Source organism: Melozone crissalis, unplaced genomic scaffold (assembly GCF_028551555.1).
Source record: "Melozone crissalis strain CALT ecotype California unplaced genomic scaffold, PUWL_Pcris_2 ptg000061l_1, whole genome shotgun sequence".
NCBI classification, from domain to species: domain Eukaryota; kingdom Metazoa; phylum Chordata; class Aves; order Passeriformes; family Passerellidae; genus Melozone; species Melozone crissalis.
The window spans coordinates 10,571,127-10,589,780 of record NW_026535839.1 but is presented as its reverse complement, the minus strand read 5'-3'; the positions used below and the strand labels follow the sequence as shown (position 1 = coordinate 10,589,780).

The following is an 18,654-nucleotide window of genomic DNA, read 5'->3' as shown; positions in this document are numbered from 1 at the left end:
AAGCTGTTTGCATTTTTATATTTAACTGTGCCAACTGTGAAATGCTATTCAATGGCATAATTTTGTTCTGATTCAAAACCAGATCATTTTGTCTGGGCTCTTACAGCAGTAATAAAAGAACAACCCTGGTTGATATTAAAGGTTTTGCATTACTGTGCTTGCAGAAAATGAAGCCAAATTGAAATAATGTATAAATAGATCTGCAGGGCCTAATGGCTTCATTGAGACTGACAGACACAATAATATGAAATGGGATGCTGAGAACACCCCATGGTGAATGATGTTTGACTTTGGTAGGTGATGGCTGGGAGGCCATACCCAAATCTGACCAGCCCAGATTTAACTTCAATAAAATATCCCCTGAGGCATGAACTCCTGTGTCTGCCTCCACTGTATCCCAGGTCATGGGCTATTGATTCCTTCTGAGCAGTGGAGGTGCAAGTGGGTATAAACTGTTAACACTGTGAGCTGATAGATTTTTATACCCATTTTCCACTAACCACTGGCCTTGATGCAAATTATTGGGTAGTCAACCTTTCAGTTTTTCTAATCCATAATATTACAGCAAGCTGTTCCCTAGGAAATGCAGGTAGTAAGGTTATTTTCTTTTGGGGAATGGATTAGGTAAGGTTCTTGAGGCCTTTGTTTATTCCAGCCTTCAAGAGAGAGTTAAAAACTTGGCAAAATTAAGACTTTGGTCACTTTTGTTCCCCTATTCCCTTCTTCTTTCTCATCTGTGGGACAGTCATAATGCCCCTAAAATCATATTTTAATCATTTAAAATGATGAGAAACACTAACAGAAGTAATTTTGAAGCCTAAGATTGAATCATTAGTTTTCCAACACATTGATTCAAACCAATGATTAACCCAAGGAAAAGGAAAAAAAAAAAGGCTAATTTTGACTCTAGTAACACTGTGATTTTGGAATGGGTTGGATGCAATGTGGGAAAGTGCTGCTCCTGCAGGGCCCTGCTGGTGTCCAGGGGGCTCCTGCAGGTTAGCACTGGGATCCTGGGGGCTCCTGCAGGTTTGCACCAGGATCCTGCTGCCTGGCACAGCTGAGAGCACAGATCAGGGTCTCGGCACCTCCTGGTAGAAAGCAGTGAATAAAAATGGGATTCTCCATCAGGGTGAGCCTCCATTGCCAGCGAGAGCTGCGTGGGTACAATCTGCCTTCTGCCAAGGAGAGCCCTCTGCATTGCCCTGTGTGTACATCTCCGTGCTCTTTACTCCTCCTGCTAACTGAGCTCCATGATGCTGTGGCTTTAACGCTTCCCTGTGTCCGCCGCTCCCTCCTCTCTTGACAATCTTTACCCTTTTGCTCCTCTGGTGCCATTTTTCTTTTTATTATTTTATGACTTTCTTGTTGTCTTCCTGTCAGTGTTTCTTTCCTTTCTGTCTCCCATGCCCTCCACCTGCAGAAAGTGATCTTTCCGAGACAGGACGATGTGCTCATCTCCTTCCTGCCTCTGGCTCACATGTTTGAAAGAGTTATACAGGTAAGAAACTGCCTGAACTGACGAGGCCTCGTGGGGCTCCTTGTGTTTTCTTCCAGAGTCAGTGGTCTCCTACTTGTGAGGATGTACACATTTCCTATTTGCCTTTAGCACACATGTTTGAGAGAATGGTACAGGTAAGGTCATGGTGTCAGTGGAAATCGTCTTTTTTCCACGCCAACAACAAAAAAATAAAATAAAATCAATAAAATACTAAATAACCAGCGATATCTTGTAGCACTAAAAAGGCTTGTACTCCAGAAGTGCCATGTGCATAACACCAGAGCCATGGTCTCAGTGACATGGCTGTGAGTCCAGAACAAGGCCAGGAGAGTTTCCCAAGCTCTCCAGCTTACACCTGGCTCAGGGATTGAAAAACAGCCCTTCAGCAATGAGCCAAAATCTCACTCAGCTCATGGCTACTGCTACCTGAGCAATCTGTGGGACAGATTTTCAGAGCCAATTTTCAGATTTTCTAGGATGAGATGTTGTGTGAGTCAAGATACTTTCGTGCCATTTTCTATATCAGCTAAAATGATTTTTTTGCATAAATAACATGATCTGAAAAAAAAAAAATCCAACCTGGCAGGTACTGAAAAGGAAGAAACTGAGATCATGGTGAGACATGATCCTCCTGGCAGGGCAGCATGTTGTGGCCATTCACTGGAGCCTGTGTCCCCCAGGAATTATGGCAGATCCAAGCTCTTGCCAGCCCACAGAACTGACTCCATGTCTTTTTGACTTGTGCTGCAATTGGTGAGTTAGGCAAGTCAGGTGAAACAGTCACATCAGGTCTCCTGGCCTGAGAAGCTGCAAACTTAAAATAGATCCAGTATGTGAAGGTTGGATCTGGATCCAGTTGCAACTCTGTACTTTCTCAGGGAGGCCTGTTTCAGGCTGAAAGCACGCTTTCTGAGTCAGACAAGCATCTGAATAAAAACCTCCCACTTCTTAGTAACATCTGTGCCAAAAATAATATCTTTTTCCCTGTTAAAACTCTCAGAAATTGGAAGTAAAAGCCCATGAAAGATTTGGAGAATTACAGCCTCGCCTTTCTCCACCTGCAAGGCAAGTTGGTCAGTGTGCCAGCACTGTTCAGCAAACAAGAATATAATTATTCAAAATTCATCTGATGGGTGGGCAGAAAGAAATTAGAAACAATGAAAATGCTTTCATTTCAGAGGATGTTGCTGTAGTGAAAGGGACAGCCTCCAAAGGATGTCCAGGTTTATCCTCCCATCTGAAACAACTTAATATAAAGATTTTTTCAAAAGGGCTAAATGTAATTTTCAAAAGCATTTTGAACAGCAAGCACTGCATCAGTGTCCCTAGTTTTAGCCAACATTATTCATTCCTGTAATTTACAATTAAAATCATACAGATACATTCTTTAAAGCTAAAAATTTCTAGTTGTTACTTTCAATTCCCAATGAGCACACTGGTTACTTTCTTTTTTAAATTCATGTGCAGTGTAAAGCACAGATTCAGCAGTGTGATTTTCATTAAACCCACATCACATGTGTAAAATTCCTGTGGTTTCAGCTGATGGAGACAGTCTGTAATTGTCTGACAGAGCAGTGAGAGCAATTTGGCTAGTACTGCAGATTTTTAGGAGCTGCACAAAAGACGTGGATGTTTCTTAAGAAATTTTCAACTTATTTAGTTATTTGGGGAAGACAAGCCCACAAAAGGGAGCTGAAGTTTTCAGTCTACTCAGGAAGGCTGGGCTTAGCTCTGGCATCACAGGGGCACTTGCTGAGGACACTTTCTCCTCCATGCACTGTAAAACCATGGGAGAAGTGCCCAAATGTCTGGTCTCCAAATGTTCTTCAGTGACAAAATGCCAGAATGACCCAGTCTGTGGTGGCTCCTTGGCAGGGTTACTGGTTACCAGTAACCAGCTACCAGCTGGCTCATGGCCAGCAGCCCCTCTGCCCCATCTCACATATTGAGCTCCATTCTGCTGATGAGGAAAACACCCTGCTTTGTTTTCAAGTCCAAGGCTTCTGGATTTGTAGTTTCCATACAAGTCAAGCACCTTTCATGAAGTGGGCTTCTATTTCTGGGATACAGGATCAGGCACTGTATTGCTAACGTAGTTTATATTGTTGTATTTAAACAAAACTAAAGTATTAACATCTAAAAATTGGCTGCTGCTCCATGTTTCATGATGTTTCTTACTTTGCATTTCTGTATTGATGATAGGTCCTCATGCTGTGAGCTGCTATGGGAGGGCTGGGCTTTAGGAAAGTTCTGATCCAGACTCTGACCCTAACTGGGACTTCTCTATCCCCATATGCAGGGGATGAAGGGAAATCCCTTCTGAAAATTTTGATTCCTTGTTCTTCCAGAACAAGTGGTAAATTTGCCGGATGCTGAATTGCTTGTACTGAAAAACACCCAGAACTATTTTGATATTTCTCTTCAGCGTAAAATTTTATTGTTACTTTATTGTATTTCCAAAGTCCCATTTTTGCCACATTGCAGAGCAGAAATTCAGAAAAGGAGCTTCTGCGCTTGGGATAGGAATGCTTTGCTTTGGGAATTGAAAGCCAAGGGGTTACATGTGCTCCTCTTTCTCCCCTCAGTCTGTAGTGTACTGCCACGGAGGGCGGATTGGCTTCTTCCAAGGCGACATTCGCCTCCTGTCTGACGACATGAAGGCACTGCGGCCAACCATCTTCCCCGTGGTGCCCCGGCTGCTGAACAGAATGTATGACAAGGTGAGCTGCATTTTGATTTCACTCTTTTTGGAACAGTGGAGTTTATGTGCCTTTATCACTCATGTGGAAGAATTCCCTTAGTCATGGAGCTTTCTCAAGCAGATGACACTATTTCTGCCTTGCTGCAGACACATTCTCACCCTGTGTAATGGATATAGCTCCTTCAGTGTGTAAGTCTGTATTATGACTTACACAGACTCCAGACACAGCTATCACATGAATATGAAATCCCTCTGTACTAGCCTCCTACCTTGTTCTCACTAAAATTACCAGTGACGTTTCTAGAGATACAGGATATTTTTTGTCACAGAAACATCAGTCAAACCTGGCTGCACAAGGACTTTTTGTACCCTTCAACCAGATTTGAAACTCAAATCTCTTGTTCTGATGGCAACAACAGCTGGAAATCAGAAATTTCAAAAAGCCTTTGAGGATTTAGGCAGCGTAAGTGTGACAGTGGCTTTTGGATTAGAAATCTTTAAAACTAAGGTAAAGGTATTGCAGAGTATTTAAGACAGGCACGTCTGGTCATCCTGTTAAATCTGTTTGACTAGCTGGGAATATTTATTCCTCAGAAGACTTATCTGCTAAAGACAAGCTTAAGCACAAGCTACTGATGTAATTTTTCCCAAAGGTCAGGGCTTCTGTGCTTTATTAAGGGACAGGCACTGGGGTTTCTCGTTTGTTGAGGTGAAGTTTGTGCTGGTGCCTGATTCAGCTCAGGTAAATGCAGCTCCCATCACCACATCAGCCACCCCTGATACCTGTTCATGTTGCTTACTCCCTGTTGCTCAGGTTGCCTGTATTTCACTGAACCCTATCACAAAAATTATATATTAAAAACAGCCCTGTCAATCCAGTCGAGGCCTGTACCACCATCCTGTATTTTCCCCCCAAAGGAATCACGTGTGCAATAGGGAATGGCGTGAAACACATCATTCCTTTTTCCCCACTAACAAACCCTTGTTTACCTGTGCTGCAAATGTAACTGTGCCCACCTGGCTGTGTGGGTGTCATGGGGAGAAGAGGTGTTGATGTGCTCCCTCTCCTCTGTGGCACCTCATCTGCCATCCTGTGCTCCCGCAGATCTTCAGCCAGGCTGACACATCCCTCAAGCGCTGGATCCTGGAATTTGCGGCCAGACGGAAAAAGGCTGAAGTTCGAAACGGCATCATTAGAAACGACAGTTTGTGGGATAAACTTTTCTTTAATAAGATACAGGTAAGTGATTCAAGAAGTGAGTCTGAAGTCAAAGAACTCTCGTTCCTTCCAGCAATGACTGATTTTCTGACAAGGCACTTTCAGACAGTAGAAAAAATTTCTTCATGGATAGGATTGTCAAGTATTGGAACAGGCTGCCCAGGGGAGTGATGGAAGTGTTAGAAGAGGGGGTGGATGTGGCACTTGAGGACATAGTTTAGTTGTGAAGATGGTGCTGGATTGGTGGTGAGACTTGATGAGTGGTAAGACTTAGAGGTCTTTTCCAGCCTTAACAATTCTACGATTCCTTAAAGTCACTGTAGTCCACTTGCCTGATGATGAACTGTGGGCAATCACTACTCAATAGTGAACAACAGACTTGAAAATAGAATAGAAAAAGGGAACTGAGCACAGTTTGTTGCTGGTGAAGTTTTGTCTTTTTTGTTTGTGTTTTTAAGCACCATGCGTAATGTCAAAATTTCAATTCTCTCAGGGATAACTTTCCAGAGGGAATGGAGAAACACAAGGCAAGCTAAGGTGACATTTGCTACATCCCTCTTCAGCAGCACCAAGAAATCACTAATTTATGGAAGAGTGCCAAAAAATTTTTGCAGCTCTCAGATAGAAGAGAGAGGGAGGAGGAAAGGTATCTAGGGATGAAGTTCAGACAGGTGGTCGTGAAAAGAAGGTCACTGATCAAAGAGATGCTACTCCAAAGTTTTCTGGAAAATCCCAACAAATAGTATTGGACTTAGGGTTGGGTTGCAGTTGGGTATATTCAAACCCACTTTTCTTCCTAGGAAAAGAATAAAGTTGTAAAGAAAAATGCACACATGAATCATGGTTTAGCAACCATGAATAAAGAAATCAGAATGCCCTTCTGCTTCCCACACATCTTAGTAAAAAAAGATATTAAATTGGCTTTAAACCAGGTTTTTCTGGGCTCTGTACTACTCCAGGAGGCTCTAATTAATTTTTTTAATCGGATGACTTATCTGGAGACCTGCCACTTTATTTTTAACTAAAGAAACTGACTGTACTTGTGGTCTGTGGATTAGTTGTCCTCAGTGTGCAAAGATGGCAGAGTTCACCCAGCCGGGAGCGAGCCAGGCCGCATATTGATGCAAGGGCTGGCGAGACGGGCAGACTCAGTCAGCAGTTGTTTTCTTTTGTGCTGGGTTTTCTTTTTTACTTCTAGAATAAAGAAAAGGAAATGAAGGGGGAGGAGAAAGAAGTGAAATAGGACACAGGAATTGATGTAATACCCTCCAGAAATATTTGAAGGTCATCTGCCTTAAAAAAGGGACAACATTATTTTAGAGGGCTTGGGAGGCAGTTCATTAAAACCAGTGAGGTGTAAATAAGCAAAGAAGACTGGATGGGGAAGAGTCTGTTTTTCCCAGCAGTTCCCAGAGCCAGCTCTGCAGCCTGCCCACGCACAGCAGTTGCAGGAGCCTAGGCTGAGCAGCTTGTCCTGCCAGGGACATGAGCACTCCTGTCGCTGTACACTGAATGGGGTTTTATCCCTCAGGAAAGCTTCAGAGCTAGTTCATATTTCCATAGATGGCCTCATCACAGAACCACGGAATGGCTGGGTTGGAAGACTCCTTGAAGTTCATCTAATTCTCACCCCATGCCATGGGCAGGAGATCCTGCACATCTATCCTAGAGAGAGCATTTTGTGCAAGCTCATGGTTTTGCCATCTGCAGTAGCCTCTGATGCTTTCTTTTGTTTCCTCCTGCTCCCAACCAGGCAAGCCTTGGGGGCTGTGTCCGCATGATAGTGACAGGCGCTGCCCCCGCGTCCCCGACCGTCCTGGGCTTCCTCCGCGCCGCCCTCGGATGCCAGGTGGGTTTGTGTGCCTGCTCAGGGATGTTCATCCACTGTGAGCAAGAGAGCACCTGGTGTTTAGGAAAGGAGATGGGTTAGACCCTCAGAACTGCATTCAGGACAGCTGTACCAGGATGGGTTGAACAGCCGGGCTTGGGGCAGCCACGGAGTCCTGGTACACCCAGAGCTCAGCGGGGTGGGAACAGCTCTGGGATGGCAGTAACAGGCAAGAGATATTTTCACTTTGGGCATCTCCCAGAAAAAGCCCACAGGCTCATCCCACCCGCCTCTCAGCACCAAATTGAGTATGGGAAATTAAATGTGTTCGTGCAAATGCTGGGAACTTCATTACACGAGTTTTATTCTATATATAAATGGAGAGAGCTAATCCTCAGATATCAGCCTAACCCACCTGAGATGTCCACTGCATTATTTCTCTGTGAGAGGAAACCCAGTGCAACTGAGAGGTCTCATTTGAGAGCCTAAAATTAGTCAGAAAAAGAAAAAGGGTGGATTTTCAAAATGTCCCACAAAAATACATTTTTTTTCCCATTAATAAGTTTCTCTCATAGTGTAGCATATGTCCTGAATCAAAAGCTAAGTGCTCAACTCATCATCTCCCTATTTTCAATGATACAGAGCCATGGTCTTTCCTAGTTATGTAAATGTTATTTTGTACACAGTAGAAGCCAGGGACAGTGTCCCCATGGCAAATGGGCACCCACACACTGCAGCTGCAGCCTCAGCTCACAGGACTGTGCAACACAGGGCAATGCTTGGAATTGCAGTTTGTAATAGCAAAATCTTTTAGGATCTTTTAAAGATACCTGTCTCTTTGTCAGGTTTATGAAGGCTATGGCCAAACCGAATGCACAGCTGGATGCACCTTTACAACTCCAGGTGACTGGACATCAGGTAATTATTTTCTTCCACCATTGGAAGAAATAAAAGAAATGCACATTCCTTTAGGAAATTATGGACTGTAACATCAAGGCCAGGTTGGATGGGGCTTGGAGAAACCTGATCTAGTGGAAGGTGCTCCTTCCTCTGGCAGGGGGTTGGAATGAGATGAGTTTTAAGGTTCCTTCCAACCCAAACCGCTATTTCAGGATAGGTTTTATATCCAAAGAGGAGGTGTTGGTATTTAGTTTTAATAGTGCAAAACCTTAATTAAGTAAATGATTTCTGCACACAGACACAGCTCCTGCAAGAACATCCAGTGTATCTACAACTATGCAAGTAACTAATGATAAAATGCTAATTATTGTTTATAGGAGAGATGACAAGTGACTTGATAACTTTGATTTCCAGGTCATGTAGGAGCCCCTTTGCCCTGTAACTTAATCAGATTGAAGGATGTGGAAGAACTGAATTATTTTGCTTCCAAAGGAGAAGGAGAGGTAGCAAATCACATTTTTATATCAAATTCTCACTAGTTAACACTGTATGAAGTAGTTTATAGAAGCATTTGACCTTTGTAGCGTGCATGGTTGCTGATGGGTTACATCGTGCAATCAGGAAAGGAAAATGGAAGTTTAACAATAGAGCAGCAAAGAATTAATGAAAAAGGAGCTGTGGCAGTACTTCCAGCCTGATTCCTTAAACTGCTAGGACTGAATTAGTTCAGCTAAGAAGAGCTGAATTGCTTTGATTTCTACATTGCTGCAATCTCTACATTGCTGTGATTTTTATACTACACAAAAATTAAACTTATTGAAATAATTTTGTTATTTTTAACTGCAAATGGAATGCAAATCAACTTCAAATAAATCAGTTTTGCAAAGCCTACTTCATATTTCCATTTGCTTAAAAAAAAGCCATAGATAGTTTAATAACCCAATCTGTTTTAGCTTCATGGAGCCTAGTCATTAAAATATTTCAAATTTAGTGAGTTACTACTTAACTTATATTTATAGCAGAATAGGAAAATAATTCATCACCACCCCTGGTTGTTTTGCAGATCTGTGTGAAAGGACCCAATGTGTTTAAAGGTTACTTGAAAGATGAAGAGAGGACAGCTGAGGCACTGGACCAGGAGGGCTGGCTTCACACAGGAGACATTGGAAAATGGTTACCTGTGCGTACTGGACTCACCCAGAGTTCTTATGGCAATTGCATTATCCCAAGTAAATTTTCAAGGGCTGAACTTAGGTCTACAAGCAGGTCTATCTTTACAAAGGATTGAGTTTCTATTTGGCAGAATAAGCATTCGAAAGCACAACAGGCAATTGAAAGCCCTTTTAAAGACACAGAGCTTGCTGAGTTTCTGTGGTTAAATAACTTCTCTGGGAATTCTCATTTCTTTCTCCTAACAGAATGGGACCCTTAAAATTATTGATCGGAAGAAGCATATATTTAAACTTGCTCAGGGAGAATACATTGCACCGGAGAAGATCGAGAATATCTACATCCGCAGTGACCCTGTTGCTCAGATCTACGTCCATGGAGACAGCCTGCAGGTACAAACCAAGCTTTCAGAAAATCTTACTGTACTCTTGGTAGTTAGAAGACAGAGCTGGGCTTGAAGGAAGGGAAAATGTGAGTGGATCACACCACACTGTCTCCCTCCTGCTTTGGAGCTGGCTGACAGCCAGGCAGGAACCGAGCTGCTGGTGTGACTCTGAGCAGCTTAGAGAATGCTGTGACCAAAGATCAAGCTTTTAAGTTGGCTTTGGTGTCACTCTTTGGGTCTCCAGTGCTGTCCTTTGACACCATGCCTGTGGTAAGCCAGGAAAAGGCAAAGTCACTGCTGCCCCAACACTGCCTGCCCATTCTGACCAATCTTGTTCTGTTAATTTGCACATTTATACACACACCTACAGCTTCTGAAGCCATGGCAATTCATCCTCTGCATTCAAGGCTCACAAGCATGAGCCTTCCCTTGGCATCAGAGTTTGCCTGGGATTTGCAGGGCTATGTGAGTTATTAATGTCCAGGAGGAGAATGAACCCAACTGAGGTATTAAAACTGCTGGTAAATGCAGTCACAGACAACCTTTTATCTGAGAAAAAGGCACAGGCATCAGAAGGTACTTCATGACAATATGTTAGCAAATTACTGACATAATTATCAGGAAGTGGTAAACATGCAGAAATTCAGCTGACTTGTGCATTCACTTCAATGTAGAGCCTGGAATGTGGTTCAGCTTTCACCTGCAACTCTCCTTCTCCTTTACCTACAGGCCTTCCTGGTGGGAATTGTGGTGCCTGATTCTGAGGTCATGCCAGGTTGGGCAAAGAAAAGAGGGTTTGAAGGAACATATGCAGAACTCTGTAAAAATAAGGTTTGTGTCTGCAGTACAGACTTTTTTTATTATTATTTTTTGCTGTAGCATGATGTGTGCACAATACTTTGTCTAGGAATGACAATTTCAGTGACAAGAACTATTTCCTTACTGAACATTCAGCAGGGTTGACCTGGATCCAGTGATATGTGTTGACTGGTGGTACCAACTTCTGCCAGCACTGGTGGGGGAGGGCAAGAGTCTCTCTTGCAGAGAACAACAGTACAGCTGGAGGAGAGGTTGTGTTTGCTTAGATTTCTTAAATAAGACAACTAAATAAGACTTATTGCTGGTCTTCTCTGTGGTGACCAGCAACAGGACCAGAGGGAAGGGCCTGAAGTTGTCAGAGGAGGTTTGGATATTAGGAAAAGGTTTTTCCCAGAGAGGGTGGCTGGGCGCTGGAAGAGGCTTCCAAGGGGACTGGTCACACCATCAATCTGACAGAGCTCAAGGACCAATTGGATACTGCTCTCAGGCCCGTGGTGTGACTCTTGGGCTGTTCTGTGCAGGGCTGGGAGTTGGATTCCATGGTCTTTGTGGGTCCCTTCCAACTCAGGACATTCTATGATTCTATAAAAAGGACCCCAGTCTTAAACACATGCTCTCTAATACTGAGGAACTGCATTGGATCACATCAGCAAATACTGATGCCACTGAACCATTCCATTGGTGTCTGTGAGCAGTGATTCTGCATTGAAGTCTGGCAGATAGTGAAAGGACTGTAAATTTAACAGCTATGTCACATTGCTGGTTTGAAAATAGAACCTTACTTTTTCTACCAAGGAGACACTTAACTTAGTGTAATGTTTATACATTACAACAGAATTTTGCTAATTACATATTAACTGTTAGTAAGGCACTTGAACTTTACTCAGAAACACTTTGTTTGTTGAGCAATGAGCATTAATTGCATGTAAGGCTGGCTATGGTAGCTCATGAGGAATTTCTGTGTTTTGATGCAGGAACTGCAGCAAGCGATAATGGAAGACATGGTGCGGTTAGGGAAGGAGAGTGGGCTTCACTCCTTTGAGCAGGTAAAATGAAACACATCCTTCAGTGTGCTCAGACAGGCCATCTGTCTGTATAGAAGAGGGATTTGTCAGCATTTATCATGTTACTACAAATCTTTGTTGCAGATGCACATGATGTTTTTGGAAAGAGCTTTATTGCTGGCACGCTGTATTTATTCCTTTAGAAAAACGTATTTGCTGTGATTCTGCTTCCCACCCATGTTTGAAATTTTAATTAAATTTAGTGAAAGTTTTGGGTGCAGAGGTCAAAATCTTAATTGGGGACATGGATAATCTCCAGAAAACCAGAGGTCAAGATAAACATCTGTAGGAGTCTGACTTTTCTGCCACTGAAAGCTCTGTTAGAAATTGGGTCACTAATGACTACTCTTATACCTGACCTGGAAATGCTGCTGGTTTCTTTATCTTTAGTCTGGGCACTAGTTCTTTCCTGCTTGTGTAAATACTTCTGCAATAGAGCTACAAACACTTCAGAAGAGGAGATCTGAAATCAACCATGGTCTACATAGAATTAAAAGCACAGGAAAATTATCCACCCCATTTTAAAATGTCAAATGCTTATTTCTGTTGAAAAAAACAAACATCTTAATCATTACATATAATTAGCAAGGGCTTTTTTGCTTTTGTTTAGACTGTTTCTGGGTGATAATTCTAATGAGTAATTCACCATATTGGAGTGGAGCAGAAGCATCATTAAACATAACCCTATTATTTATTCCTCAGTTACCTATGCAAATGAAATGACAGCAAAAAGAAATTTATTTTAAAATAATTCAGTATAAAGCATCGTTTTTAATGCACATAATTGTCTGTGCCAATAAACATTGTTTGCCTCTGCCATGGTCTTCACAGTATGAAATATCCTCAGCTAATCAATTCCACCAGCAGTTTACAATTAATAAAGTATAATGTAGTGAGGAAAGACTTGTCATCTTTCTAAAACTGGAATAAAATAATAAGAGAATAAAATAAAAAATGATACAATTTTCAAAATTAAAGGGCTTCAAAACTTCACCTTTGTTGCAATATGTAATCTTAAAACCAAATTTTGAGCCAGATACTGTGGCTAATATTCATATGGAATGGGATTCTCTGTTTATGGGGATACTCTTTATCATCCCCATCCTCATCTGCAGCTTGGATTTCTGTCTTGGGAAGGACAAGTGTGATTTCTATAACCATCAGCTTCCAGGATCTGAAAGCTAGTGCAGCAAACAGGGGAGCATTAATAATGTGAACCCTGATTTATGAAGGATTGCATGGGGGCAGGGCCTGGACCACGATGCTTGCAGGGAAAGATGAATCACATATCTAAGGAATGCAAAATGGATTTGCAGCCTATATTGCTGCAGCTCCCAGCCAAACAAACTGCAAAGCAGTCTGGCTTGGGGAATCACAGAAGCAGCAGATGGCTGGGGAATTTTGTCTTAAATCAGTGGGCTCTGACCAGTCACGCAGCAGTTTTCTGCTTTCCCCCACACCAGCACGGGAAGGAAAAGCTCACTCCCATCTGTGCTGCCAGGCTCCCCACTGTGCTCTGAGCCACTGCCTCAAACAAGGGCAGCCTTGTGAAATGCCATTTGCACTGGCTGAAAGATCTGGATCATTTTAATTAGCTAAAGATGATCATCATGTACACATTTTGTGCCTGAAAAGCTTCATGATAACTTTGCAATATTGAATCAGTGCTGTTTGCTTTTGCAGTGGGGTTAAGTTGAGGTTTCCTAGCACAATTCCCTGCCCTTGCCCTCTCCCCCACTGCCTTTCAGCTGTGTGAAACTGCAGTGATGATCTCACACTGGCCCTTGTGCGCTGCCTCACTGTGCTCTGGCCTTGCTTTCATGCAGAAAAGCAATTTATGTTCTCATTCTCTTGGAGAGCTCCCTTCTGTGGGCAGGGGATGGAAATCCTGGGGACTCAGCAGAAGAGTGCCCTGGACTTGAGGCACCACCAGAGGGAAGCACAGCAAAAAAAATTAATGTTTAATCAGTTTGATGCTTGTAACCTTTGCTATAAATATATTCCTCTTTTATTTTAGGTCAAAGCCATTTATATTCACTCTGATATGTTCTCAGTGCAAAACGGTTTGTTGACACCAACATTAAAGGCTAAGAGACCAGAACTGAGAGATTACTTCAAAAAACAAATAGAAGAGCTATATTCAAGCATCTCCATCTGAAATCATGGGAAGAATCTTCTGAGTAATGGACTTCATAGCAATATTAGAATAATACTTAAAAACTACAGAGCCAGAACGACACTGCTGAAATGGATAAGCATCTGAATCTTACATCTGAGCCTTTCATTTTTCTAGGATTTCATCACTAACCATATTTTCCTTTCTTTTTGCCATCAGGTGTGATACAATTTCTTTTTTACTCTAGGTATACAGTAAGGCACTACTAAAAGTTATGCTAAATTGCCGCAAAATATGCAGAAATTTCAATCTATGACCAAGTAAATTATGGAAGCCTATCTTTTAAATTACTACAAACATTTCTAGTTAAAATAGGGAAAATTTCAGGTATGTCTGTTGATATTTGATTGTATACAACCTAATATATTAGAAACTAAAATAATAAGTAATTCAATAATGTGGTCTACCTCAAATAATCAGTGACTGATGGTGAAAATAAAAGTCTATTTTATCTCATTTGGAACTTCAAGCTGGATATTGGTTTATATAGTAAGTGATAGTTTTTATATTTTTCAGGACATAAATGACATTGATTTGATTTAATCATCGATGACTTAACAACCAGAACAGAAATAGGAAGGAATTTCCCACTGTTTGTACTTAATAGACCTATTAGTATGTTACATCTAATGGATTCATGTTACCTGGAAATGACAAGAACAGGGTAGGAAGCAATAGCACAGAATTCCCTCTATTTCCTTTTCATCCAAACACAGTTTATCCATGGTTTGCAGATTCTGCATTAGGGCTCCTTCAGTCCAATGCACTCAAGGACATCTGAACTGCTCAAACAGAGAAGGTTGGAAAAGCATCACTGGCTCTGTGGTGGCTTTAGGTTGGAGTTCACGATAATCCATATGCTCCCAATCCCTAATTTATTACTTCACATGCTGCTAATACTGCATAGTCCAGCTGGACTAACTCCCTTCAGAAACAGCGCTAAAGAAACGGAGCACAAGGAATAAGCTGTGATTCTGGATGGGGCTTAGCAAAATGGAAAGGTTTGGGAAAAGGCCAGCCTGAGATGCAGCAGTGGAGGGCATCCTATCCTTTATCTGGCCATGGAAGGGGAAGGAATACCGCCCCAAAAGACTCATGGGGATGGGCTAAAGGCTGTGTTGGCCGCTGCTGTGCAAGGCAGAACAGTGGATGTGGTGGCAGAAGGGCCTGTTAAGGGAACGTCTTTATGGTCAGACATCTGGAAGCATCAAATCCCATTGGCATCACCTCCAAAGGCCTCTCTGGGATAACCAGCAAGTTGTCTGGATAAAACCTTACATTTCTGTGGTCATCAGAAAGGGGATAAGTCTCACAAGGAGTAGGAACTGACTCTAGAGCTCTTTCTTGGTACAAGGCATGGTACAAGGCAAAGAGAAAACTGTCATGTCAAGTTGAATACTTGGACTGTTGATAGCTTCTTTCTGCTAAACAGGGTCCTAAATATCTGTGTCTTTTACTAGCTGATGTTTGTTGCACCATGTTTGTTACATGCTAGCATGGAGCTGTGCCTGCTAGATCTTTGCTAGGACAGTGGAAGCACACTTATTTTCTCTCTTATAGTGGAATCCACTGTAGACTTCTGAAGCTAAAAGTTTAAATTTTTGATGTAAACAGTATCTTATTTTCTCTCTGAACTTCTGTTGCATGCTTCCAAGTGAAATAAATTGAATTAATAAGTTAGTGTTTTACGAAGACTGATCTATTGCAATGATTTCAGAATAATACAGAGGAAACTGCATCAGTAACATAATGACTCAAAGAATGTGGCAGTTTGATTTATCAAATGTGCATTTGTCTGGATCCCTTTATGCATCTGATTCCTCATTTGATTTCAGTGCAGTGACTCATATCAGTCCAAAGCAAGTAAAGAAATATCTGAGATCTGATGGGATCATAATTTTTCACTGGTGTATGCAGCAATAGCATCCCTGGGGAATTTGCCACGTCAATGGAGGATAGGGATTATTGCATAAAATCTGGCTCTTTGGGTCAAGTCATAAAGGATTTTTATCTCAGAGAAGTTTAATTCATATCCTTTTTGTATCAGCCAAAAGACAGTCATTACATATACAACCTTCAAAGCAATGGAGAATTAAATTCAGTACAATTTCCTGTCTGTTTTAATGCAACAGTTTTAAAATAAAAACCTCCAAAACCTAGTCATCCAAGAAAGTAGAGAAAAGTTATTTTTTACTGGGTTTTTTTGCCATTTGAATTGGATTTGCTTTTCTCTTAAGGTGATTTCAGGCTTTTTGAGACAACTAAATTCTGTATAAGTACAGAAGATTCCAATATGAGTTTATTTACAGCTTAGATGGCTGTTATTTTTACATATATGACCCTGAATAATATATCTATATTCTTCTTTTGGTATTTGATGCAAAATGTCAGATGCACTAGAGCCAAATATATGAACACCAAAAAAATAAGAAAGAAAAATGCAGACTTGGCCACACTTGGATGATGTAAAATCTGAGTTGTTTTTTGTCACACCAAAAGTGTGAATGCTTTCAGAACTTGTGAAAATTTGTATAAATGAACTAAAAGCTCTCTTTTGTACTTGTATATCCAATTTTCCTCTGCAGGTCACTCTCTCACCACAATCATAACGATGTAAGAGATTAACACCTGAAAAAGAGACATGCATAAGGCATGAGCTAGGCTCAATCCTGCTTCTCTTCAAATTCCAGGCATATTTATTTTATACTGAGCTTTCTTCAACTGAAACGCTTCTTGTGACCACCAAGGAAAAATCCCCATCACTGTCCAATAACCAGTTTGGTTTTGGGTTTGTTTGTTTTTTTTTACCTTAAGATAACTAATTACAAAATTAGTTTCTGTTATTCATCTTAAAAGGTGGCAACTCTTTTTGCAGTCAGTTTTAGAGTTGCAGTACTGCATTCTTGGTTCTTCCTGGGCCTGGTGCTATGCCTCTGGAATCACTGGAAGAATGTCTTATATATAAAAAACCACAATAAAATACATTTTTCAGGAAGAGTCTCTTGCTTAGTTATATATTTTGTATGTTCTTTGCTTGATATATTGCACAGAGAAAAAATCTGTTCTGCCAAAATGCACAAAGTGTGAGCAGAAACCAGACCAGAGTCTTTAACCCCATGTGGGCAGGAAATATATGGAATAATTCTGTCCTGAAAGGCACATTTGCAAGTTAAAATGCTTGATGCACATCAGGTGATACAGAGATGGTGAGTTTTTATTGATAAAATACCATTTTGCAATCTGTTAGTCAGGATCTATCAGCAACAGTAAAGTCAAGTCTCATTGTTGCCATGGATATGAAATTCTCATGTGTAACAAAATAATCTGACCTGAACCTCTGGAACGAAAAAATTAATTAATTTTTTTTTTTTTTTTTTTTTTTTTTTTTTAGTTTTACATGTGTTAAAAGCACAAACTGCTGATCTATATGTAAATAAATGCTACAAGATGAATGTAAAATGGGAAAGAATATACTATTTTTGCATGGTAATAGGTGACTTAAAGACCTCTTGATGCCTTAGAAAAAAATTGAAAAAGCATTTTATTTTCTTTAGAGACAATTCTATTGGCTTGCCTTTTGTATCTTTAGTTCACTTTGGTATTCTTGGGGGGGAGGGGGGATCAGAATTAATCATTGTTTCTTCTTGGAACTGATGTTTTTCAGTATTTTACACATTTGGTGGTTTCTATACCACCTTTGCACCTGTGAAACAATGAAGCTTTTCAGAGAAATCTGGATGCCCAGAAATGAAAAAGTTTCAGATCCCTTGAATTCTTCCAAAGAAAACTGTTTTCTGAGGCATCTGGAGTCCCTTTAAGCCCTTCATTTCAGCTTTTTGTTATGTATTTTAGCAAAGTAAAAGCAGCCAACAGATGAGGCATTTTGGTAAGTGTTGCCTATTGTATTTTCAACTGAAAGTGAAGGGGGGTAAAATTTAACATATACATTTGTGTAAAAAAAAATCCTAACTGTTATTAAAAATTTTTCAGTTTTGGTATATTAGCATGTATATCAAAGAGTCATCTATGGAAACTTTTGTAAAAAACTAAATTTTCACCTTTCTCAAAACTGCTCATAAGATTTTCTTGTGGACTGACATACAATAAAAGCTCTTTTATAAAATCCGTTGTTCCTTCAGCACTTTGTCTTCACCATTGGTATGAAGTCATTCAGAATGTGTGGCTAAACTAAACGTGTTGTAAAAATAAAAAATTATGTAAAATAAAATAACGACCAAAAGCATATTGGGACATGAGATTGATTTTAGCAATCTCCTATGAAAACTAATTGTTGCAAAGTTCTCTGAAGATGCAGCAGTCTTTCTGTAATGGTTTCGATTTTAATTTAAAATCAATAATAATATAACCACATGTATATGCTTGTTTAATATGAATTGCAATTGGGAATGCATAGTATTTTTTCAGATTGTGTCTAAACCAATAAAGTTTCAAAGCATATGGGCTCTACTCCGGTTTTTGTGTGCACTTGTATCTCCCTTCACTTGGAAATCCACAAACGCCTGAAGCGCCCAGAGCCAGGCTGGATGGGGCTTGGAACAGGGTGTGGCAGAAAGGGTCCCTGCCCTGGCAGGGGTGAACGGGATTATATCTGGGCTCCCTTTAACCCAAATTATTCTGGTTCTATACGCTCTATTTTTTTAAGGTAACGAAGCAACGAGATTCCTCCTGTCTACAGCCTGAAGCTGAAACACGGGGTCAGAGCAGTACGGAGCTTATTACACACACGATTTACTGACTCCATTTTCACACGGGAGTTCTTCCTGCGAGGGCGGCGATGCCCGGATCCGCCGGAGGGTCCGCTGTCCCGCGTTCCTGCCCACAGCGGCTCCATCATGAGGGCCGCTCCCTCACAAGGGGCGATGCCTCCTAA

At 41.1% G+C, this 18,654-nt stretch overlaps 1 protein-coding gene across 5 annotated transcripts in view; it reads left to right on the top strand.

Annotated features, from left to right (window-relative positions):
• Positions 1-15,443, top strand: part of ACSL6 (acyl-CoA synthetase long chain family member 6) — a 54,862-nt gene extending 39,419 nt beyond the window's left edge. For 4 of the 5 annotated variants that reach the window (XM_054288284.1, XM_054288289.1, XM_054288288.1 and 1 more), the window contains exons 11-21: positions 1,424-1,501; positions 4,087-4,221; positions 5,308-5,442; positions 7,175-7,270; positions 8,095-8,167; positions 8,564-8,652; positions 9,213-9,329; positions 9,568-9,711; positions 10,434-10,535; positions 11,498-11,569; positions 13,605-15,443. In XM_054288284.1, the coding sequence (XP_054144259.1) occupies positions 1,424-1,501; positions 4,087-4,221; positions 5,308-5,442; positions 7,175-7,270; positions 8,095-8,167; positions 8,564-8,652; positions 9,213-9,329; positions 9,568-9,711; positions 10,434-10,535; positions 11,498-11,569; positions 13,605-13,745 (1,182 nt within the window). In that variant the 3' untranslated portion in view covers positions 13,746-15,443. Of the gene's footprint in view, positions 1-1,423; positions 1,502-1,557; positions 1,636-4,086; positions 4,222-5,307; positions 5,443-7,174; positions 7,271-8,094; positions 8,168-8,563; positions 8,653-9,212; positions 9,330-9,567; positions 9,712-10,433; positions 10,536-11,497; positions 11,570-13,604 lie in introns of all 5 variants that reach the window. The other variant, XM_054288285.1, reaches the window with a different exon arrangement.
• The last annotated feature ends 3,211 nt before the right edge of the window (positions 15,444-18,654 follow it).